The sequence below is a fragment of the Lagopus muta genome, chromosome 2, assembly GCF_023343835.1.
Source record: "Lagopus muta isolate bLagMut1 chromosome 2, bLagMut1 primary, whole genome shotgun sequence".
Taxonomy (NCBI): domain Eukaryota; kingdom Metazoa; phylum Chordata; class Aves; order Galliformes; family Phasianidae; genus Lagopus; species Lagopus muta.
The window spans coordinates 80,655,524-80,681,260 of record NC_064434.1 but is presented as its reverse complement, the minus strand read 5'-3'; the positions used below and the strand labels follow the sequence as shown (position 1 = coordinate 80,681,260).

Genomic DNA, 25,737 nt, shown 5'->3' with positions numbered 1-25,737 from the left:
CAGATATTCCTTCTGTCCTTTTTCAATTGTGGTTTTTGCTAATTTGAGGAGGCCAGGAAGAGTTAAGCACGTAATTAAAATAAAATAATGTCAACTGAAGCTAAGAACTACTGAAATATCAAATCTGATCCAGCTGCCAGAATTCGAGTTGTTCACGCTGACATTTCTCCTGTCACGTAACAACATGGTTAGTTTTAAACCTGCACAGTGTCAACTTTAGGTCTACTCACACAGTGACAGAAAAATAATGTGACAACCCCAAAGAAAGCAATGAAGACTTGAAACTACACAAAATTATTCCATATTCAGTGTGACCTTTTCCTTACCAAAATACATAAAACCTTCCTTAACAAGCTTTTTTTTTTTTTTTTTTTTTTTTTTAATCCTTTTTAAAAGTGTGGGTAGTTTAAGGTGGAGTAAGGGGCAGAAAGAAGCAGAAGGCCTTTCACAGATTCCTTCTTCCTCTGTTAGAAATAAACAACTCTCCCTCCCAATGAAAAAGGAAACCATTGCCAAAGCAGCCAGTTGATATGGTGACTAACACTAAAGTTACTTCTGACTTGACTTCCTAAATGAAAAGAGCCAAAGTGAAAGATAAGAATACATTAAAACTACACAGAACTTCAACACACAGAAACTTATCTGCATGTAAAAAAGCAGAGGAACAACAATTAGACTGATTTAACAATCTGTTAACAAACAGATCATTAAAACCCATGGAAATCTAGACTTGGTAAAGCAGTACCAGCATCAATACATTCCTTATCTGCAAAAGCTCACTGCAGAAAACTTACTGCCACTGACAATATAATAGACAGGAAAATTTGAGATGGAAAAAGGCAACTGGAGTAGTATATATGGAAAATAAAGCAAACAAAATAATCCTAGAAGTCTTTTCCCCTTAAAGCTTCTCATTTCCCTAAAAGCATTTAAAAATCAGTCAAACAAACCATATGCAATACTTTATACAACCAAAGCATAAGTGAGGGGGGAAAAAACATCCTGAAACTTGCACCACCATCTCTTGGCATAAATTCTTAATGCATTTTTGCTGACCGCAATTGTAATACTGAGAACTGCCTTCCATGTACAAAGCAGCCCTGCTCAGAGCTGAGGGTTTGGAAAAAAAAGTCACTGTGACCTGGGCATGTATATGAGAAGCTCAGTAATTGTCACACTGAACTCCTGCAAAATTCAGTGCAAGGAACATTTCCTCTCCATCACTCACCGAGTGTTTAAAAAGGAAATGACTACTGGAAATAACAAATAAAAAAACCTACAGTCTTTCCAATACAGAATATAAATCTTACCACATGAGCTTTCTATGGTTCTCTTTAGTCGTTGTAACATGAGTGGAATTTCTTAACTGCCTAAACGACCTGCTACAATTCTGTCCAAACTCTTTACTGTGGGAACTAAACTGCTATAGCAAATGCCTGGATGTGAGATTCTCCTCAGAAGCACGACAGGGAAGAGAGAGAAATGGGGTACATCATGAGAATCCTTCCTGAGCGCTCTCATCTTTCCATTCTCTGATGGGGATTACCTTAATAACCCAATATATTGATTTCTGGTGCATTACTGCAATTCTATTCTGAACAGAACATAGCTGTACATCATCACACAATGCTGCAAAGTATCAGTCTTTAAAGGACACAGCTACAATGAGAGCAGCGTGTGCCTTACAGAACTTGTTGAAAAATACATATTGCACAGAAAAGGATGCCCTTAAATTAAAATCAAAAAGACATTTAAAGTTTTTGCATTCTTCATTACAGGAAAGACTCTTCCACTCTGAGACCATTACCCATCAGAAAAGCTCCATCTGTGCATAATTATTTCTGATAAATGGCATTAAGCTTCATTAAAGAGGTAGTGGGGACGTGAGAGAAGACAAAAAGAGCTCCAGCTCTAAATAAATCTCTCCACTGTATTTCACTTAAAATCACCCCAGCAGGAAGTCATAAAGAATTTTTTATAGGTAATATTTTCAAATGCTCTGCAGGCCGTACTGCCTAATATCCATCACCTTGAGTGTATGTTCACAAGCACACAGTGATCCAGGGTGAAGGACATGATTTTTCTCCCCTCTTTCCCTCTCTGTAATCACCTTCCCATATACCCCCAAGTGCTTCTCAGCCACAAGAGAAACGCTTTAACACAATTTAATTCATCACTGAACACAATTCATGAAACCTGACCCAATAAGCACCAGAAAAGCACCCCGTAATGCCAGATAGTAGATCTCTGCTAATAAGCCAGCAGAGGTGCTGAATCCCACTGCCCTGCAAATGCCCAAATGTGATGCTACAGCACAACATTCTACTGGAAGGGTGTTTTAAAGCTTTGTTTTTTCTTTTTACATGATACTACAGGTTTCCCCTGGACAAATGCTGGACAGAAGGAAGAGATGGGTGTTCTGCAGCAACTGTGTGTGTGAAGGAGTGACAAGTTACACAGCAAGTTTATCCTTATTACTGATACCAGAATGTTCAAGCTTAAACAATAGGAAGTACCTATCACTTCTTGCTGTATTTCTGAAAGTATTCATTTATATAGGTAGAAAACTTAATTTTAAATTAAGCATTTTATTTTTGTCTAATAAGGTACTGCAATCCCACAACAGCAATTACTGCTTTGTCCATAGCCGTTCTGAATAAACAAGAAGAACATAAATGCAAAGTCTAATTACCTGTAAAAAGAATAAATACTTTTGAAACTCAGTAAAAATCATCCTACCCAAACATTGAACACAACTGAAAGTAATCATGCCGTATCAAAGATCTCTCAATCCTTTGCTTTTTTGGCATCCTTATTTTCAGCAGAAAAATAAGTGCAGCTCTAAGAGATTCTCCATCAAAAATGAGTGTGTTTTTCTTACAACATGTACATCCGTCTACTACACAAGATGCATAGATGAACATAGCTCAAGAGAAATTCTCTCTACGGAGAGAACCTTCTAAAATAAAGCTATGGTTTGAGCAACATGAAACTATAAATTATTCATTTAAGCTTAACTTAAAGAATGCAGATTTTTAAACTCAATATACAGTGTGAACTCGTAAAGAGTTTTAGAGTGAAGCTCTGTATCACAATACACTTCTACTAATTTTTAATTCTTTAGCCTAGCTCAAGGAAAAAATTTTGCCTGATATTTCAAGAGAGAGCAAGAAATAAAGAGGCAGGTGACCATGTGAAGCTTAGTTTATCCAAGTGACCTAGCAGGAATTTAAACAAACACGCATTACAGACAATACTACGTGCAACTGTAATGATTAAAAATCAAATAAGTACATATATTCACTTACTATCAGTCTGAGAAAAATTCTCAAAACATAAGTGCCTCAATATTTATATAATTATTTAAATAATAAAATTAAATGATTAAATTGCATGCTGCATTTCAGACAGCTATAAAGTTAACCAGAAACTCCTGTGACCCCTTTTCATTCGCTCTTTGGTTAACATCATCAATTTGCATTTCCTGAGTAACTTCTACTGTTTACCATCAAAAGACAGACCTCCTTTACTTCCAAAAAGAAGTCAGCAGAACATAACATTGCGAATGACGAGAAACATATTTGTTTCCTTTGCTCTCACTTAGGACTTGTGCACTTACATTCCTCTTTGCTCGGTGAAGTTACATTCAGTTCTGTCAAAAGTTGCTGGTTGGAGTTAGCGGCCTGCGTGGTTAGAGAGGTATTGCTGTTGTCACTGTTTGTTTCTCCAGAGAACAAATCTGACTGGCTGTTGCTTGTGCTGGGAGTTGAGTCATCATCTGGCTGCTTCTTCTGGAAATCTATCAAAATCAAGGTTCCATACGTCATCTCATTTGCTTAATTTAATACATTTTACTCAAATACCAGAATAATGAAAATCACCCCCCAATACCGGCAAAGGTATTATTGTTCTGACTGCTCCTGATCTCAAACACCACAAACACTGCAATGTCTGGTTTTTTTATGAAACTGTGCACTAGGTTATCTGAAAGAGAAAATCCTTTGTCAATGTTTATAGCTTCCATTAAAATAAGTAAAGATTTCTTAGTGTGGGAAAAGCCATAATTTTTAATTTTCCAGTTTGTCATATTTGCCTTTAGTATTAAATGCAGTTATTTATGAAAAGCAGCTCCCTCCTCCATACTTCTTAACTTCAAGCTAGAACCAAAAATGAAATAATACTTCACACTTCAGTTAAACAATAGAGACCATTATTATCAGTGTATTATGACTTACTGAAAGAGAAAGAACAGAGTACCACTGCACAAAACTAGATCTCAATATATTGTAGGAGCGGGTTCAAGAGAACACAGCAATCCATACCAACCACAGGACAAACTCTTTCCCAGGTTCCCACTCAAGCCACAACTTCTTCACAAAGGGAATTCCTTCTATTTTCATCCAACTTACCCATGTGTTGCCTTTCTGTGCTTAAGTCCTCCAGGGCTACCTGTGCTATGCTCTTCCTTTTGTGCCCGCACTGTCTTACATACATGCTTGGGCTGAACTGAATCTAGAAATAGTTAGGCAATCCTATCCCCTTCTCTTCTCTCATTCTGTACCTCCCAAGACATAGCTTGGTCAATGCTTAAAAACAAACAAACAAACAAAAAAACCACCAAAACAAAAAACAAAGATGAGTATTTTGCAACAATTAAGCCAGGCACATCCAACCCATGGCCCAGCACAACCTGCAGTGTGGCCACCCCTGTCCCACACCATCATGGCACCCAGCCCCATCACTCAACAACAGCTGAAACACTGGTACCCTATTAACACTGTCTGCATTGTAACAAAAAGAAGAGGGTTCAATGCAGACCTAGCACAAATTAGGGTAAATAATTTTATGAATTTTGATACACTGGCTAAACACAGTACTGCGAGCAGAGAAAAATACAAAGCCATGATTTTCCATTCTAATAAAGAAATTTGTGAATAGTTTCAAGATTGCCCCAAAAAATCATAAATTTCTTTGTATACCAGTGATTCTATTCAGTTGGCCATAAATAAGCTATCATTCAACTAAAACATCTGACTGTGTCTCTTTATCAGATTTTTAAGCCCTATCTTTAAGCCAGAGAAAAATATCCCTTGCTTCACTATCACACCTTATTCACATCACTGATTTTTTTGGCAGTAGGTGTATTTGTAAGCAACTATTTTCAAGGATGAAGTGCAGAAATAGTAAACTTACAGCAAAAGTCTCAGAGGAACATCTTGAGACTTCACTGAGAATTGCAGCTACTGCCATCAAACCAGCCTGGTGCAGCCCAGGTAAGCCAAAAGGTTGGACAGCCACAATCTAAGCCAATGCATGTTCTGCAGCATTGTTTATTATCTATTTGTAAATTAGACTTTTCTGGGCTGGGAGAAGGAATACATTTCTACCAGTTTCCAGACACTGATTTAACAGTTTTAAATGCATTTCAAACGTGCCAGCCAACACTGCTTCCTCCATCAGCCGTATCAGACAGGTAATTCTAGGAGCCCTGCAACATGGGAGACAAGACCTTTACTACAACAGTCGAACACAAGTGTTAGCAGCAGTACTCCTCCAGCTGGCTAAGGCAGCTGCCTCTCCACTTTCCAAATCCCTTCCACTTCAGTGCATGACAGAGAGAGGAAAACTAAGCTGGGGAGGGCAGGATGCTGAACCAGATCACAAAATAAGATTGCCTCAGATGACGAGAAAAAAAAAAAAAAAAAGTTATGTAGGCATCAATGCAATCAGTGGTATGAGATCTGCTAGCTAGCCGAATACAGTTGCCTGCTCCAGCACCAGCATTCCAAGCTGCTCACTGATCTATGGCAGTTAGGTTAGACAAGGGGAGTAAATCACTATGGTACGTTAAAGCTATGTGCAACATTATAGCTACGCCCCATAGTCCAAACTCCATATCTAGGATAGGTCCCATTCTCAGGCTTACCTCCAAAACAGATTCAGGTGAAATGTTTTCAAGTGCAAAGCCCCTCTTGCGGGCCTTCCAAATCCCATTGTCTTGATAGTGGATCAGCCACAGCACTGGTCTCAATTCCTACCAGTCATATCACTAATTTCAGCCTGTCATCCTCAGACACCCCCCAGGAATACCCCTCTCCCAGCCAAGTGGATTTTGCTTAACATCCAGTTATTCCCACAAAGCAAAGCATTTCCTCCTAGTAAAGACAGCTGAGGATGAGCTGCTTTCACCTCCTGATGTTCTTGAATACATTAAAAAAAAATACAACAGAACACCACCACCACCACAAAGGCAGAATGAATTCATTTTGCAAACATAATGCATGTATAAGTGAAGGTTGCTTGTTATGACAGAGAGAAAAACAGTGCAGTCTATAAACATTTGCAGACGATGATGCGTCAGAAACACAGGTTGCCAACGTGACACATTGGGACTGGAAAGCACTGTAGTTGAACAGTCCCTAATTGCTGATTTTGGATTCAAAAGTAAATTGCCAGAAAAATTAAGCTGTAACTTCTGCTATGGAAGCCTCAGCCAGAAGTTCAGCTTGGATAAGCACAAGCTCAAAGCCAGGGAAGAGTAGGTGGCAGCAGACAGGAATTCATCTGCATCTACAACAGCCTGGTGGAAAGCTCTTTGGGAACAGACCTATTCGGGCCTCACTAGTTATCAACACAGTTTCATGTAAGTTTGGCTCCTGATCATTATTAGTGTGCTTGTAAAAATCAAGTAAGCTTTGAGTTCTTTGATTCTGCACCAGCTATGATCCAATAAGTGCAGCAATGAGACCTGGAACCATCAGTTTAGAAGCTCCCCAATTCTTCACACCTACAATGAGATAACAGTTCTGGCAGAAGGAGAGCTCACAGCTGGAGACGCTTTGGAAATGACAAATAATGGTTGAGAAAATAAGAGAAGATTGTACAACTTGCCTATAAAGGTGACTGCAGAGACAAAGTGTTTTATATGAGACTGCATCCAAGGCAGCACACAAAAGCAAAGCTGCACTGTGTGTGCATATCAGAAATGGGAACACCTTCATTTTCAAGGAGTGGACAAAAAAAAAGCTTATGCTCAATATTATACATCACGAGGAATCCACAAAATCCGTCAAAAAAAGTGAGTGCAGAGTTACAGAAACAGCAGTAGGTACTATGGGGTTTATTAAAGTTTGGTAAGCTAAAAATCCACAGGCTATTTTTTTCCTAGATAGATGCAAATACATGGGTAGGACTAGCTCAGTGCCATCCACTAAGGGCATTTACAGATGAATGCAGAACATTTTTTAAGTAAATGGCCTAAATAACAGAAGTCCCGACAGCCTTTTAAAGACAGTGCAGTAGATACCAGTGCTACAGTTGTGACCCCTAAAACTCTATTTTTAATAAGCACATAAACTGACTTCATATTTTTTCTGAAGAATTATTCACTTTATCAACCTGTGGATAAATTCACCAACTTAAAAGAGCATAAAAGGCTGTCAGAAGTCATCATGCTGTGACTGCATTTCCCATTTCCCAACAAGCTTCCTAGTAACATAACTTGAGTAGCAAACATGGCAGCAAAATCCACCACGGCACTAAAACGCCTTTTACCTTTCCCTCTCCAGGACTTTGTGTTCAGAACTAATTTTTATCCAGTCTGCATCCTACTTTGATTTACATTTTCAAGGAATTTCTGAAATACTGCTTTACAATTTGTGGTCCAGTATTTTAGTGCTGCAAATAGGTAACTTATGACATGTTGTATTAGCTGTGCTACACTTTCCTGAGTAAGAGCAGACCGCATTTGGCTTCTTTTAACCAAAAACCTGTTAGCAGGTTAACACGTAACTGGCAGACCACCTTCATCTCCCTAAAAGGCAGTAAGAGTTGGTAACAATTACAGCACCAATTGTGTCTGAATGAATCCAGTTAACTGCTGAACAAATAAAACAAAACAAAAATATGAACACAATAACAGGCAAGATCCTGGCAAGATCTGAAGGGGAGGTTTCACTCAGATTGAGATCAGAATGTAAACTCTACTGAGAGAACAATGACCTCCCGTTACAGCCTCAGTGGGAAAGAAACCAAAGCAGAACAAGAGTTGGCACGTAATTTATCATTTCCAGAAGTTTTTATTTAACCACAGACACATGCTAAACACCTTCATTAACTTGTCTCCTTTTTACTGAGGCTTTCACTATGCTAGCAAAACCAATGCCAAAACGCACAACGGCTGACTGAAAATACATGAAATTACTCAACATTCTGCTTTCCTAGTTAACAAAATGCAATGCTATGACTTCATGCAGCCTTCTACTGGCACACAGGCTAGGAAGGTTTCTCCCCTTGTCAAAAAATGTTTTCTCCTGTTGTTGGCTTTATTAGTTAGCAGGTGGGACCCGCACCCAAATGCAACTTGACAATCAGCTGCTTCTCACATGGGGGATTAGCAGTGGAAAAGAGCTCTCAGTACAACACGTGAAATCAATCCAGGAAGATTATACTGCATGGATTGAGAAGCTGCTAGTAGCAAGCAGCAACACTGCCAGTTTTTGAGCTCCAAAATCCTTCTGCCTTGTTGTGTTTAAGGGCCGCCCCCAGCATTTCAACTCGCAGAGGCAGAAACCTCAGGCAGAACTCTGATGCACTGGATGTTAATGGTAAGTAGCAAAACAAAAACAATGCTCTTAGCATTTGTTTGGAAACAGCACAATGACTATCTGCATACACAGGCGTGATACAAACATTTTATGCTATCTCTATACAGTTCACTCAAATAGTTCAGATTGAAAGGGAAGGAAGAAACCAGATATGTTCAGAGGCATCTAAAGAATAAATTCCTTTGCCGGACAATCTTTTGTCTTTTTGTAGTTTTATAATAATATTGATAATGAAAACCATCCATATATAGCTTCTGATATTAAAACCATCAATACCTGACAAAATAGCTAAGATAATAAAGAGTTCTTGACTTTTTCTGAAGTGCAAAGGGTCTGTACCTATACTGGGAAGAACCCTTTAGCTCCTGATAAGTAAATCTTGTAACAGCAGTCAGTAGAAACCTGAGGTTCAACCAAATAGGAGCCATATAAATGTATCATTAAACATTTAATTCTGAAAAAGACAAGTTCACCAGAACACTATACAAAATGACTTAAAGTAAGCCTGAGCTTTTTTTCCCTTTTGCATTGATGCTATGGCATAATAATCATACAATTTATGACATTTACAAGTGATCTTAAAACTAAGCTCTTCTCCCAGCTTATTTCAAGGATCAAGGTTACAAACACTTCTTTTTCTCTGGTCTATAACAGATGTTGTCATCAATAAAGAATGGGTTCATTCAAGTAAATGATGGATGCTGCAAGAAGTGTCAGAGTAAACAGAATGCTAAGAGGAAAAAATTAGAGTCTTTAAAGTAATTTTGGTTGACAGGCTATAATACACCTCTTAGTCACACTCCAGCCCTACAGCTCCCATAACTTAGCACTGTAAAATAGCAAAAATGGTGTTTGGAGAGTGTTTGCTTCTTACACTGCATTAAATGTGCAGGCTGCACATTCTTCTAACCAGAGCATCTTGTTCTTTTACAGAGTATAAATTAACACGGCAGTGTTAAATTGCATGTTCAGTAGAATCACAACACTGCACGCAAGAGACTTTTACCTTCCTCTAACCAGAACACAGCTTCACACTTCAGAAAAAGTGCTTTTTTGAGAGTATTCTGTGAGAAGTAACACAAATATTATGACACTGGAAGCATTACAGTGAACTGATTGTTCTGAGTTATTGTATCATTCTTATTCTTCATGTGACTGTTTATACACGACAACCATGGTGTATTTCTGCAAGTCCTAAAGATTTTATTTACCTTTTTTTTTTTTTTTTCCTCTTTTAAACTCTTCACTGGACTTTTCTGGTTCACAGCCTACTGCAGGCATTACAAGTGGCATTCCTTTATACCTACATTTTGCACAATAAATTAGTGTGAAATGGGTAAAACCTTTCCCTTAAGTAGAGATCTGAATGAAATCTAAAGCTCTGACAACAGACTAAACAAAACTCCATGGAAGAGAAGATTTTTTTCTTTTAGGTAACAAAGATGCAGTAGCCCACAGACACAGAGACCCTGCCCTAAAGGGAATACATAACAGAACTGAAACAAGCATTTGTATCAGAGAAGACAACCAAAATCATGAAACACAATCAGAGCTAAGAGCTATACAAATCTGTATCTACAAATAAATATAATGCACACACATTTAGAAAAATATTTCTTAGTAAGTACATAATAGCAATAATATTGGATGAACTGAGAAACAGTCGGGAGAAAGAAATAGCTTGCATAAAAATACAAACATGATCAGCAAAGCTCATTGCTCCCGCAATTAAACACAAAGCACAGCGAGAGCTCACAACCTATCAACAATACTGAGAAGATTATATTCTCTGCAACTGAACTTTAGAGTTGTGAGCACCTTTTAGAAGAGCAACACATTATTAACAGGAGTTTCAGAAAACGTGATTTGCATGTTACAGAAGCTGGGCTTTTCAGGTACATCTCATTTTCTTTTTCAATAAGCAGAAATACGAGAAAAAGGGTAAAATAAATGGAAAAGAAAAAAAAAAAGATGATTCTACAAAGGCAGGAAGCAGACATCATAGCAGCAATTGCCTATATTTATCATTCAGAAACCAGAATCAGGTTACAACCTTCACACTGAAGAGCTGTTAGGATATTTAACACGATCGATTTCTGTATGTTTCTTTTTTAATTAAACCTGATAGACATTGCGTTTTGGGTTAAGACCCACCTCAAAAGAGATGAACCGCTGCTTAAAGGCGACACCACAGAGGAGGCCATCCTTCTCCTGGCTGCACAGAAGGACTCCCTACCACAGTTACGTAGGAAGTCTGGATTTGATCAACAAACTTTGCCTGTTACTTAGCAAGAAAATTCAAAAGGAACTAATAAACAAAGTTCAAAAGGAACTAATAAACAAATAATTAAAAGGAACTAATAAACAGTAAGACAACAAGCATAACATTATTATAAGTGATCTACAATTCAGAATCCAAGTTATTAATGAATACATGTGCTTACATCTTTTAAGAGAAATGCAGTTTTGCATTGGAGTAGCAGAATGTACAGCAACTCCATTAACCAGGCGCACAGCACCTTCCAGGACGTTATGGAAAAACCCACCATTTCCACAGCAGATGACCCCACTACCCCAAAATAGCTGTGAAATACTGAACTGATGAAAAAGGAATTTCATTACCATCTACAAAATCTCCCCCTGGGTGCGGCTTCCCTGCACAACACGCACTCCTTTCTCCATCTGACCTAACGGTTTGCCTACTGGAGCTACTTCAGTGCTGGACAGTAACAAAGTCATTGAAACCCCCACAAAAACACTTGTGTCACATTCCCTGCTGTTACTTTGAGTACTATGCTTACCTTACTTCATATAAAATTTCATTATTTCATAAAACTTGCCAATGTAAAGAACAAATATTATTGCCTACTATTACAAGATCCAAAGTACTGAAGCTATCATAAAGGATTATTTTAACAATCCACTCTTAGGTTTCCTATTACAAAATCCCTCACATCTGTGGTTAGCATTTGTACTCTAATCCAGTACAGAGCACAGACAGTGAGAAAGGACTAAATAAAGACAGCACTGCATTGCAAAAAGTGTAGCTAACAGAGGGCAGCTATGTAGCACCTGCACCTGACAGCATAACCAGGAGATTAAGAGAATTTATTACCTGATTAATTGAAACTGCATGAATTCTAGAGCCTGTGTCAAAGGATATGTGTACTAACTCAACCCACAGTGAAAGTATGAGCTTTAAATAGACTGTGGAAACATAAAGCAACCACTCCTCGATCACGACCATGAGAAATATTTTATTTTTCAATGATAGTAGAGAGCGTGCATTTATCTGGATGAACATCTACCAAAACTGCTAGGAAATCACCCAACCCAGAGGGCAGCCTGCCATGGAGCCCTGCATGCTGCCACTGCAAAAACTGGCAATGATGGCACACTGAGAACCTCTTGGGAGAAACAGCGTGAGAAAGGCTGGTACCCTGCAGCCAGCAGAACTAAATAGATATCAAGATACAGAATGAGTCTCTAAAACTGCATGGATGCAGTAATTTGCAGGATCCATGTGCTGCTTAAGGAGAACGAGCATTTAACGCGATCTGAGGGTAATACAACATTGGGGATTAAATGTAAGAGTCTGAAAAAAAGTACCTGGGGAAAACATCTAAGAAGCTCAGATCTACAGAACTTATTCCCAAAGCAGACTTGGAAAATCTGCAATATGAACGTTTTACAGCAGACAAAACAGAATTCTAGAAAAGACACAAAAGTTCTGAACTGCCTTAGAGAAGAACAAAAATAACACAACACCGCAGCTCTGCGATTGCCCTGAACTTCTGCATCTTTATCACTTGAATTTTTAGCAGTAGTACCTCTTGAAATTGAGCAAATTAGTAAGAAATGTTCCACTTCAAATTAAATTCAGATTGACGGTACAATAAAATCTATGAGGCTCATATAGAGGGAGAAATGTTCACTTAGATTAGAATCTGATAAGTAAACCCATAAAAAAAGTAAACTAATGAAGTGAACTTCTTGAGGCATTTTTATTATAAATGAGAGATCTTGAAAACATGACTGTTAACTGATAGAAATAGATTTTAATTCCCATTCACATTTATTTTGGACACTTCATTTACAAGACATGTAGGAATTAATATTCTTTTAATAAAAGAAATGCTTCAATTAGCTTCTCTTGTACCCGAGCTATCTCTGTAACACATTTTATTGTGCCCTTTTCCAACACCTAGAGAGAGCCCTCCAGTTTCAAAACATGCCTAGTATTTTTTAATTAATTCATTCAGCCCACATTATGTGGTTCTAATCAAACTGTGTATGTGTCTCATTTCTGTCAATAACAGTCACTTGTACAGCTGAAACATTCTCAAGAATTTGCCTACGAGTTGCCAAGATTTTCACCAGGGATGAAAGGCTTTTTACAGCAAATTAAATCTTTCTAGCACTAACCTATGGTTCATCCCCCGTAAATCCCCTTTTCCCTCATCTCTGCTTAAGGCATCTTAAAAACTACCATCAACAAAACTCTCAAAACAATCCTCAGAATTACTCATTTCTTGGATGCTTTTCCCCAGTAATTGCTGGGAAGCTGTTCTAGAAAAGCTCTTCCCAGAACAACAAGAACAGGGGCTCTCACTCCCTTGTCTCATTTCCATCCCACTAGCTCATCCACATCCTGAACAGCGGAGAGCTGAAGGCTTCAAAATGCCACCACAGTCACTACATGATGGAAAATCAAGCAGGTCTCATCTTATATTTTACACCCCTTTCTCTCTCTCTCCCTTTTTGAAACATCTGTCTGAGAAGATGATTTAATATTTTATCACTGTTTAGGTTTAACCACCAAACCTATAAATCGCAAGGTAAAGAATCAGGAGTTTCTTTCTACTCTTTTAAATCTCAGTAGAATCTGACACTTCTCGTTGCAATAAATACATGTCTTTCACAAACAGCAGTGGAGAACAGTGCGGAAAGAGAGAGATACGTGAAAAGCGACAGCCTTCAGTAGTGGCAGCATAAACTTTGCTCGGGTTGGAGCCCACATGAGCAGCCTGTGATTGCAACACTCTATGGCAATAGCGAGCCATAGGTGTTTTAACCACAATCTGAGAAAGCTCCACATTTTAATGACTTCCCAAAGCAGTTTAGAAGCTTAAAGAAGTAGCTGGAGCCTCTCCACGTATAGAAGGGACCTTTAAGATCATGTAGTTCCAACCCCCTGCTGCAGGCAGGAACACCTCCCTCTAGACCAGGCTGCTCACAGCCCCATCCAGCCTGGCCTTGAGAACATCTCCAGGGAGGGGCCATCTACAACCTCTCTGGGCAACCTGTTCCAGTGTCTCACCGGCCTCACAGTAAAGAATTTCTTCCTAACATTTAGTCTACGTCTACCCTCTTTCACTTTAAAGCCATTTCCCCTCATTCTGTCACAATATACCCATAGAAAAAGTCCCTCCCCAGGTTTCCTGTAGGCCCCCCCATAGGTACCCCTTCATCACCCTCTCCATCTTCTCATGTAATCTTACAGAAATGCACGAGAGCAGCATTCAATGCGACAACAAAAAGAGCTAAAAGGAAACTGTTCAAGATGCAAGGAAAGGAAAAGCCATCTAGATTTACGAATCTGAAAGGTCAAACAAAGCAAACTTTCACTAGATGCACTTGCTACAACCTGCCCTAAATTAAATTCTGAACGTGGAACACAGCAGCTCAGGAATACAACACCAAGTTCCCTTTGCATATTTTCTTTATGTGCTTGAAGTTCATGCATATTTCCCTATGCAGTCTTTCATGGAAAAATGTATGAATGTACGCAGGTATCAGACAGCTGCTTTCATAAAATAAACACTGCTTAGGCTTTTCTGCGAGTAACAAAATGTGACTGTTTTGAATTAATGAAAACAATTCTTTTTATTCCTACTTATTAAAGTTGTCATCTAGAAGAATGAACAAATGCTGAATTAAAGCAAATGGAACAGGCATTTTCATTATTAGCCAGTTAATCCCAAAGAACATAGCAGGAACACATCTCAAAATATGGAATTACTATAAGCTGGCTGCAAAGACAAGTCATCTAATGAGTTCATATCAAAAGCATAGGAATTTTTCTGCATTTATTTTTCCTTACAAATGCTGACTATTTCAATATTTAGACGCTTCCCTGGTTCCTATACGTTCAAAGAAATGCAGAAAAGGAAGAGGAATGAAAAAGACTGCTGTCTTTAGTATGATACGGTCCCCCCAGTGGAAAAGATGGATAAGTACACTTATTTCTATACAGCAAATATATGTGAGCTTAAAGCATCTCTTGCCATGATGAAGTCATCCTTCTATGTCTCAGCGTCAAAGGACAACTCCTGAAACTGGCTAAACCAACCTCACCTATGACCTAATACAGAAATAAGGTGGCATAAACAAAGAATAAAACAAAAAAGAACAATTCTTTCACTTCCTAAATCCATGATACGTGATTTCTGACTTTTTGAGTCAAATTTGGCAAATGATTTGACATGAGAATTAGTCTTTTGCCAGCACTGTTTCCACAGGCTGGGCTGAACTGAGGAGGTTATTAGACTCCAAAGTTAGAACAGAAAACTAAAGTCTCCATCACAGCTGTGCTGTTTAGACCTTAAACACCACATTAATTAAATGCTGGTAATAATGAGATCCTGAGAAAGAAAATGGATTCTGCAGCCAGTCCTCCACGTTTCGAGACTTGCTTCAAGGAGTTCAACAACTGGGACTCCTCCTCACATAAAGGCTCCAGCTGTTTTACTTTCTCTAGATGAGAGCCTTAGAGAAAATTTACAGGGCTACACAAGTTCTTCTATTAATAACACACAAGACAGAGAAAAATATATTTTGAGTGTTCAGCTAGGGGCAAGGGTGAAGAAAGAGCAATATTCGTTATGTTCAGGAGGAAGAACAGAAAAAAATATGCCAAAAGTCCTACCAAAAAGGAAAGCAAGAACAAAAACGCTATTCTCGCATACTCAGCTAGTTTGCTCACTTTTGGAGTGCAATACTCAAGAAAAGCAAGGAACTAAAACGTGCTTTCAAGAAGGGTTTGAAAGCATTCTTTCAAGAGTTCTTTGTTATGCCTCAACAGAGCTAGAAATAACAGTTACACAGTATTGCTTCTTCAGGTGCTCGTACTGTACAGAAATGGCATATGATTGACAGATTGAACCTATACTGAAGATTTTGTAGAGAAAATATCTAATTTTTCTGCTTTGTGGTGTTAGTAAACTAGAGGATAAATGGTTAACAGTAATGTGCTTCAGTCAGGATGTTAGGATGCATCCAGTTAGGATGGCCAGTTGTGCTTCAAGAGCAAGTAATTAGAGACATTACTTTGGAAACTAATTGAGAATCAGCACGTAAAATTCAGTTCAAATAAGTAAGTATGAATAAACTAAATGATGCATACATTTTCAGGAAGAGATGAATGATTACTAGAAGCTAATAACTGTTTTGTGCATGCTGTTCTGATTACCTGATTAAAGCACAATGTCCAAGAGCCTCTCTTCAGTAGGCTAGCAAGAACAGCAAAATGCAATCAATTCCAGCAGCAAGAGAGAAAGTAGAAGAAAAATCTAGTTAACTGACAAGCTTGGAATAAACTTGGGACAGGCAGCCCAACCTCCTGCCATTGTACTCAAAGACTCAGAACAGTGGAAAATCTCATATGCAACCTAATTCTCTTTTACAAGGCTCAACTTGATCTTCAGGAGCAGTCTAAGGTATCTCCCACTATGAAGTCAAAAGTATAATACAGCACAGTAAACAACATGAAGTCTACCAGCAGAGGGAGGTGTTCTACTAGATTGCATTTTCCCAAAAACTAACTTCCCTGCACACTGATTTCAAAATTATTCAGTCATCATCAATAGGGAGCAAGCTTCCCTCTTTCTTTAAACACACTTTCAAGTGTCTCTTGTCATGCATATCCACTTTAGACTAATTACTGCTATGAAAAATTTGATTTTTGACATAACAGAAGCAACTTAGTCCCTAATTCAACACTTCCATCTCAAGTAAACTATCAGTGAAAACCCCACCCTTCATCCTCTCTTTCTGACTTTCATGCTTTTCTTTTTTGTATTATGTGAATACAAAAGAAATTCTCATCTTCTGTGTGATCAGGAGATATTGGAGATTTTTTCCAAAACAGAAACTACTTCTGCTTTCATCAGCGGGGAAGAAAAAAATGAAGTGGCATCACCATGCTCTCTTGTGTGATCAGTTCAGCAAACCACCAAGCTTAAAATACACATGAATTAAAAAAGGGAGAGAGAGTTGCAGTAGCAATACTGATGCCTTACATCTTTGCTGAATTTTGCTGTAAAAATTTGTGGGAATTATTAGTCCTAGTATTAGTTTTCTGGAAGACAAAGGAGTGGTGAGAACAATGCCTAATATTTAATTTGTGCATGACTGTGAGCAGACAGACAGCTCTGGGAAAAGATTCAGAGTACAAACATTAGGAGAAAAATTGCTGCAATATTAGGTATCTAAATCACTCTCTTGAAATGCCTCTGCTGATTAATACTGGGCAACTCAGTAATGCATGGGAAAAAAATTCCACAAACATTCCACAATTCCATTCTGCAAAGGCAAGGAATAAAAACAAATCCCTTGTGTTTGAGAAGAGAGTTACAGGCTTCCTGCAGTTGATATTTGCAAGACTAAACAACAGTAAATGGAAGTATTTAAGATAAGAGGAGTAACAGTGGTTTTGGTTTGTTTTTTACATGTATTGCTATAAAAATAGGGTGCACAGATTCCATTTTTCAGGAACAAAACACAACTGTGTCATCTACTGCACTGGCTGTTTCTAACTGAAGTCTAAATTCTTCAGTGTAAGAACTTTAAGAGGTATATTTTAATGTTAAATGCTCCCATGCTCTGATCTTGCTGAAATGGCAGAAATGTATTTAACAAAAAAGGTGCTCCCTATTAGATGTGTTTTGCTGGAAAACAGCAGAAGTCAATCTAACAGGTAACACTCTGTGGATGACTTTCCACAGTTCTCCCTCACCTAAAATGCTTTAAGGTACCATTTTGATGCTGTCAAATTGTCTTCACATTGAAATATCTTTGAGGCAAGCAACTTCAGAAAATCTTCTGAAGGATGGGCCTTATTCTCATAATCACTTTAGGACCATTGTGGCAGGTGATACTACATGCATTACGTATGAAATAAAATTTAACAAAATAAGTCTATTTAATGCAGGCTACGTTGGAAGAAAAGCATTTTTTTTTTAATTAGAAAGAAATACTAGAATCAATTTCTTTTTCATACTACAGGCTTCCATTATCTCTACAAAAACTACTTCCACAAAAACAAAACAAAACCTCAGCACTGTTTATTAAAAGAAAATTGGGGAACCACTAAATATTTCATAAGTCAGCTTTAAGATTTTCTCTCTTATTTGTCCAATGTTTATACAGAGGATTACAGTTAATAAGGAAGATTCTCTTCGTAACAGTGGCAGCTCAACTGAAAACCAGTTTAAAATGAAGGCACTCAGGCTGATAGATCTGAAGATTTTAACTATGAAATTAATTTTCAGACTTGTGTACTAGCCGTGCTGATATTCCACAGATATTTCACAATCAAATATATCTGAATATGAAAATTTGAATATTAAACTTTGTTTCTACAAGGCAAGTCTACTTCAAGTCTCTTACATCCAATTTCACAGAGACCCGAGTGTCCCCAGTTACTTCTTATCTTCTTCCTGCCAAATTCAACAATGACTAAAGAACACATCAGCTCTACAAACAGTCTGATATGAAACCCATGCATTTAATTCCATCAACATACTCCCTTGCTAATTAATTTGTGACCTCTGCAACACACAGTGGGACATCTATCTACAGTCTCTTCTAGTTCCCAGCTCAGAACATAATTCAATCTGGGCTGCAATGCTGGTCTGACTTCCTGCTTATTCCTTCATTTCCAAGTTCTTCAGGCTATATTAGGACTTGTCAGCTACATCTGGGATAAACAGCGAAGTTACAGAAGCCCAGCTTTCAATTACAACATTTCTCTACTTCATATTTAATATTAGGAAGAACACTTTTTATTTTGCAGATATTTACACTCACAGCTGTGCTAATTCTGTCTGGTCTGTCCTGAGGTGAATTTTGCATTATTAAATCACCACTAAACACAGTCCTGTTTGTGATGCTTCCCGCTTGAAACAGCGGATTCCAATTTGCACATTTAAAAGAAGTTCTGAAAAACAAAGATAAATCAGTGACTCGAAAGAAACTGTGGTGACAGAGACGGTGGATGAAATCCAAGCTTCTGTAGTATGTTCAAGTGGAATATTTCAAGCTGTTTTATACTGAACTGTACACCATTTAGAGTGCAAAATGTCTCATGTAATCGATGTCTGAAGGTAAAGCTCTGTTTACTGTCGAGTTATCTTTATGGTATTTGCAAATAGACCTTGAATACTGTTAGTTACATTTTCACAACCATTTTGTAAAGGTATCCAACTGTCTTCAGTGATAGGAAAAAGCTGCGTATGAAGAAAATTAAACCACTTGTCCAATTTCATGCTGGAGAGAAGCATGACAAAGTCAGGAAGCCTACATTCATTTCAAATTTGGGAAGGCTGTGTGTGTGTGTGTGTGTGTAAGTATTTTTAGAAGCTGTGAGAACAGTTTGCCCTGCTTTCTTACAGTCTTGCACTCTTACTCATTACTGGATATAGGATGCTGCTCTGTCAGAGCTTTGGTTGGCCCTGGACAGACGTTCTTTTACTCAGCTTCATGAATTACTTAGGAATTGTTCACTTGTGCACAAGAACCAGCTTGAAGACATCAAGGAACAGTGTAGAGAGAATGGAACTGAAAAAAGAAGAGCAAAAAAATAAAAATTAAAAAAATCAGCAAATAATACAGTAATCTGCGTGAAAAACTTAATGCCACAAATCAATTAACATCAATAGTCTGATAGCAGCCATTTTGCTTGCAGATTGTAAGGTTTGCCATTTGCATCTTACTTAATCACATCGACCCTTCTAATCAAAACTTGTTTTCTAAGACAGTCTCGGAAAAACAAACCATCCAATCTTCCAGGAAACAAACAGAACTTAAGAGAATACTTAATAAGCCTATTATTTTGCTTACAGGAGTTTTTCAGTCCTCAACTTTTTCTCTCTTATTTCAGAAGATTCCATCATCCAGCACGCAAAAATTATCACTCTCTTATGCTTCCTTATGAAATCTTAAGTCCCTTTCTTTTTCCATATTCCCTCAAAAAGCAGTGGTTTCAGAAACAAAGATGATTTAGCCCATACCACGTATTCCTCAAACTTGCTTTACAAGAGAACTGCAAAATGACAGCAATCTGCAATACCACGAGAATAACTGCACGAGTCTGAAAATTCACAGCAATCCTTCATGTTGAAAACAGGGCACTACTCTGAAGGGTTTTCAGAGTGGTTTCCACATCAAAAGTAAGTAGCAGAAAAGTAATGACTTTTTAAAAAGCATTACAGTCACAAGGACCGTGCTGCAAACAGACTGGTGTGTCAAATTCACTGTAACACTAGACCTTCTGAAGCTTTTTCTTTAATTCATGCTACAGATTGAGGCAGGCACAGGTCAGTGGACAGTGGTAGCTGTATGTCCACAAATGATGCAACACCATCTTCTAGGCTTTAGATTCATGTTTATGATTTTCTGCATTGCCTACTTGCCAGACCGCTTTTGTCTGTCTGTGCAAGGTGTAATACTCCTAGCTGTATATGTATTGTCTTCTCATCAAAGCATAATTCTACTCTCTTTTTCTTCTGCTTCTGCCTTCAAGCACAAGGAAAAAAAACAAACCAAGGCTAGAAGCAAGTACAAACAACTTTACTCTTAATATGCTGTGTTGACAAAGCATATTAGAACTGGGTAAATGGAAAGCAGCCCCAATGCACCTGAATGCTGTCAAAAGCAGACGATGTTGACAGTAACACGTTTAGAAGATGTGAAAGTTAGGAAAGATACAGAGTTATCCCCTCTGCTATTCTGAAATCATCTCTATGGTATCTTTAAAAATCAAACATGGAAACAAATCACAATCTGCTCTTCTGATGCTGAAAAAGTGGAGTTTCTATTATCAGCACTTTCTGCTCAATGACAGTTGACTGAAAGGCTTTCATCAAATCTCATGAGATGAAGAGCAGAAAGCTGCAACTTTTCACCTGGATGTCTGATTAGCACTAAAATATCTTCAAAAACATCATCTGTTAAAAATAGAAGTTAGAAGCACAACTCTCTAACAGAAAACGACTGTCTAATTGAAGTTCAAATGAAACCGATCCAGAACTGCAAACCTACAGCTACTTTGCAAAATTCTGCCTCACTGACAAGCTGCAAGTTATTTTTATGTTGCAATTTTTTCACAAGAAGAGTAGAACTGTCTGCAGCAGGTTATGCCATGGACATACTGCTGCTGCCTAGGAGTTCCTCCAAGCTCCTGCGTTTGGTGCCTCCTCTCACTCAGACTTCCAGAATGGGTTGGAGCAACGAACAGGAAGGAGGAAATCCACAGCTGAGAATTTCTGACATTTTTCAATTGAGGTTACATGCCTTTTTTAGGCAAAAGATAACATCTGTTCTGTACACAACTGCAAACAACAGATGCAAACAAAAACATCTGCACAAGAGATTTTTGGAGGCACCATTTCAAGCACATAATTAAAGATCGCATCAGAAAAATGAAGAACACTACAATACACATACATCTACTTGAGAACACTTGCTATTTCTTGAAAGTGCCCAGAGCAGGCACCAAGACCTTACGCAATTTCCCTTAACGCCACCACTCAGATTACAAATTACTCCATAATTCAAATACTCATCCAGAACAAATCTGTGGATACAACTTACATCCTGCTTTTATTATTTAGAAAACAATCATTTGACATCTCTAAGAAAGCATTAAAAAGTGCTTGGTTAAGTAAAATTGAAAATTATGAGAACAGTGTGCTCCTTAAGCACTCACTGAACATCCCTCCTCCCCAAAAAAAAAACCAACAAAAAAAACCATATGATTTGGTTTGCTCAAATGACAACAAAATTGAATCAATAAATCTCTCAACTTTCATTAAGGTTATGCATTTCTTCTGCTCTCCTAAAGAATGACCTGGCAAACAAAAATTTTTCATAGAATCACCAAGGTTGGAAAAGACCTAAAAGATCATCCAGTCCAACTGTTCACCTATTCCCAATAGCTCCCACTAAACCATGTCCCTTTTGTATGAAGAGATCCAGTTGGTTCTTAGGGTTTCTTTTGTTTTCCCTGTAGAGATTTAACCAGTCTGCCCATAGTCCCTCTTTTCAAGTGGGAAGGGTGCCTGGGGAACAGAACTACTACTTAACAATGTCACTCTCCTGCTTAATCCTCTTCATGTTTTTCATACGCCAGAATTTGGTCACCATGGCAAAAAATTTCTGTTGTGACACACTATTACCTTTATCTTCCATATTTCACTATCTCTTTTCCTCCATTGTTTACCCTAATTAAGGCCTTACTAAACAAGAAAGTAACAGTTCCTGAGTTCTCCAGCCAGTGTAGCATTGCTTCCTCTAATCAACACATCCAGAAGACAAACAAAATAAAACAATCAAGCTATTTTAATCCAGTACTGTGACAGGCAGTTACTGTCAGAGATTGCAATGCACAGTATGTTTCTGAGCCATACTCTCAGTAACCACAAAAAGTAAAACTAACAAGAGATGCTATTCTGTTCTTTTTCAATCCACCTTCATACTCAAATCAAACCTCAAACTTCCCCATGAAAGTGATAGGAAGGCTGAGCAATAATTTAAAAAAAAGCATGCAGGAGAGTAGCAACTTCTGTTTGGATCCAGAAAGCTCTACTACTTCAGCTAACTTCATAAAATCTTACTTTCACTGATTAAGAACCTTTTCCCTCAGCTATCCATACCAGTTAGATAGCCTCCACTGAGAACAGTTTTGTATAAATATTAATGTTGTATATCCCTAAAGGCAGCCAGCTGTGATGAACAGTTTCTCTTCAAAACTTTGTTTTGATTTTCTGTGGCTCCACCCAATATTAAATAAATTGGGTTATAGCTTCAAGATTCCACCGAGACTTCAATCTTTATGTTCAATTACATTTAAATACTTAACAGTAAGGATAAAAAAAAAGATATGCATTTTTAAGTATGTAAAATGCATTTTAGGACACTGGCAAAGAACTCTGCATCAACAATTCAGGATACTGAGGAAAAACTTGTCTCTCTAAAGTTATTTTTTTCCCTGTTCTTATTTCACCAGGCTCTCAAAAGAGCAACAAAGTCACACGCAGAATCACAGAATGGCCCGGGTTGGAAGGGACCTCAATCATGAAGCTCCAACCCACCCACCACAGGCAGGGCCACCAACCTCCCCATTCAATACCAGACCAGGCTGCCCAGGGCCCCATCAGACCTGGCCTTGAACACCTCCAGGGACGGGGCATCCACAGCCTCTCTGTGCAGCCTGTTCCAGCACCTCACCATTCTCATAGTAAAGAACTTCCCCTGACATCCAACGTAAATCTCCCCTCCCTCAACTTAAAACCATTTCTCCTTGTCCTGCTGTTATCTATCTTCCAAAGAGTTGATTCCCCTCCTGTTTATAGGCTCTCTTTAGGTACTGAAAGACTGCAATGAGGTCACCCCGCAGCCTTTTTTTCTCCAGGCTGAACAAGCCCATCTCCCTCAGCCTGTCTTCATAGGGGAGGTGCTCCAGTCTCCTGATCACCTTTGTGGCTCTCCTCCGGACCCTCTCCAACAGCTGTCACCTCCGGGATGTCACTCATTCTTTTATGTTTTATAATGTTCACTTCCAGATATCTGAAATTTAAGAATAACTTCACTACTCAGAACCATCTCCTAATGTTTTCAATTAGCAGAGCTGTAACATGTTCACAGCGTTTAGTGAGTTACGGTCTGCTGGAAAAGCAGCAAAATACAAGAAAACACAATTTGGACAATATGTAAACTGTGATTATACTGACAGAACTGTTCTGAACTGACAGTGTACAATGCACCCAACCCACTCTAAGTCAATACTTTGCTCCAAGATCTGACATCATCTTCCAAGTTTTGATCAGTAACCTGATAGATCTGTACTGGAATCAGTTCAGCATTCAGACCACTGCTGTTCAAGCACCTAAACAAAGGCAGGCTCAGCTTGAGGTAATACATCAGAACTTCACAATCAATCACTGTACTCATGAAGTAGCTTGCTTCCTTGTGCTAGAGTCTCAAGAATCTCTGATTAGCATGTTTGTAATATGATGGCTTATTAATGCTTACAGCTTTCAGAGGTATAAGATGTTCTTCGAGCCCCAATGGCATTTGAAAAAATGATGTAATCTCCACATAGCTGAGAACATATGTATCAAGGTTGAAGTCCTTTTATGGGAAATTCCATTCTAACCCTACATCTACACATCTCTTTCCTTTCCTACTCATGTTTCTTCCTCCTACTACAGTGAATTTAACATCACTGTAAAGATTTAAGTGCTTTGATCATGTCCTAATTAGTGAGTACACATGCACACATCTTCGCATCAAATCAAAAATAAAAAAATAAATAAATCAACATTGTAGACCCCAAAATGACTATAAAACTACAGCCCAGCATCTCTAATGCAAAAAAAAAAACAAAAAACAAAACAAAACAAAAAAAACACCACAAGTCATTTCTAAAAATGTGATTTTTTCAGTTCTAAATTGACAATTTGACTGCACTTAGGAGAGCTCTGCTTTCATCTCCAAGAGATCTCAACAACTAACAACAGTTACTATTGCTTTAATTTTCTACTGGATAGCAGACTTTGCCCGACCTCGGCAGAAAACAGTCCTGGTTGTGATTCTACATTCACTCGGCACTGGATCTCCCTCTCTCCCAATTACACACCACAGTCCCTTGCCCCCTCCTCCCTCCTGCATATGTATTTTAATAACAAAAATCAGGTACGTGAAATGGAAGGGGAAAATTTGGGGCCAAAATCCACAAAGAATTCCTTCAGAAATTGTGACCTTTAGCAGTTCACTTCATTCTGCTACATACACCAAGTACCTTCTTTATCATTTCAGTAAGAGGTAATACACACACATAACACTCCCTCTGCCCAGCACTGTGCTACACCTTCCTCAAACAGAAGCCAAAGTCACTTCCACTGCCTGCACGATTTTCCCCTCCCCAAAAAATGGCAAGGAAACAGCAAGCGCAAGATGGTAAAAGAAGCCTGTATAAAATAAGTTGTCATACAAACATGCTTTACAGCTCAATTATAACTAGCAAGACAAAGTAGGCACACCAAAGACTGATGCAATATAAATCATTTACAAGTTCATACACTATCAGTTCTTAAAGGTATTTTTGTTTTTAATGGTATGGAAATAGAGTACACCACAATTTTTAAGCAAGTCCAACAAAATCTAGAAACTTGTTTTGTTTCGTTTTGTTTTTGCTGTATCAAAAAACAGAGCATATAACATTCATAATGCTCAAATTGATGCACTGATGCTGAAAAACATTTCTCTTCATTACCTATCACGTTTCACCCACAGTACTAAGAAAAATTATAAAAAAAAACCCAGGAGAGAATATTTATTTCCTCTTAACAGAACAAGTCCCACTAGAATGGGGAGAATTGATGGGATGGCGCAGAAGGAAGGAGGAGAGCCTAGATACTTTTAGAAGGGATGATGTTTGAAAGGCAGAGTATTTTCTTTTTCCTCTGTGAACCTTAAATGTACCTAACAATGCAGCAGTGAGGTCAACTGTGGGAATCTTCATCTAAACCCTGTGTAAGTTTACCAAGGAAGCGAAAGGAAATCAAAATACCTAAGGCTGATGATGAACATGGATTTAAATTGGAGTACCCTAGAGGCTTTGAAACTGCTGAGAACAGAACACACCTGGTGACAAAGCTGATTTTATTCCTACACTGAGATTAAGTCTATATTTCCATAGTTGCAAGCAGCATGAAGACACTGGGTAGATATAAACACAGCATTGGGATAAAACACAAAAATGATCAAGTATTAAAGATATTCACGATCTTTAAAAATTGCTTATTACATCAATATACTGAAAAGCAACACAGCAGAGCCCCCAAAAGAC

The 25,737-nt window shown here is 38.2% G+C and overlaps 1 protein-coding gene across 2 annotated transcripts in view; it reads right to left on the bottom strand.

Moving 5' to 3' along the window:
• Positions 1-25,737, bottom strand: part of ZFAND3 (zinc finger AN1-type containing 3) — a 133,594-nt gene that overhangs the window by 41,903 nt on the left and 65,954 nt on the right. For both annotated transcript variants that reach the window (XM_048935591.1, XM_048935592.1), the window contains exon 4: positions 3,620-3,799. In XM_048935591.1, coding sequence (XP_048791548.1) covers positions 3,620-3,799 — 180 coding nt within the window. The remainder of the gene's footprint in view (positions 1-3,619; positions 3,800-25,737) is intronic.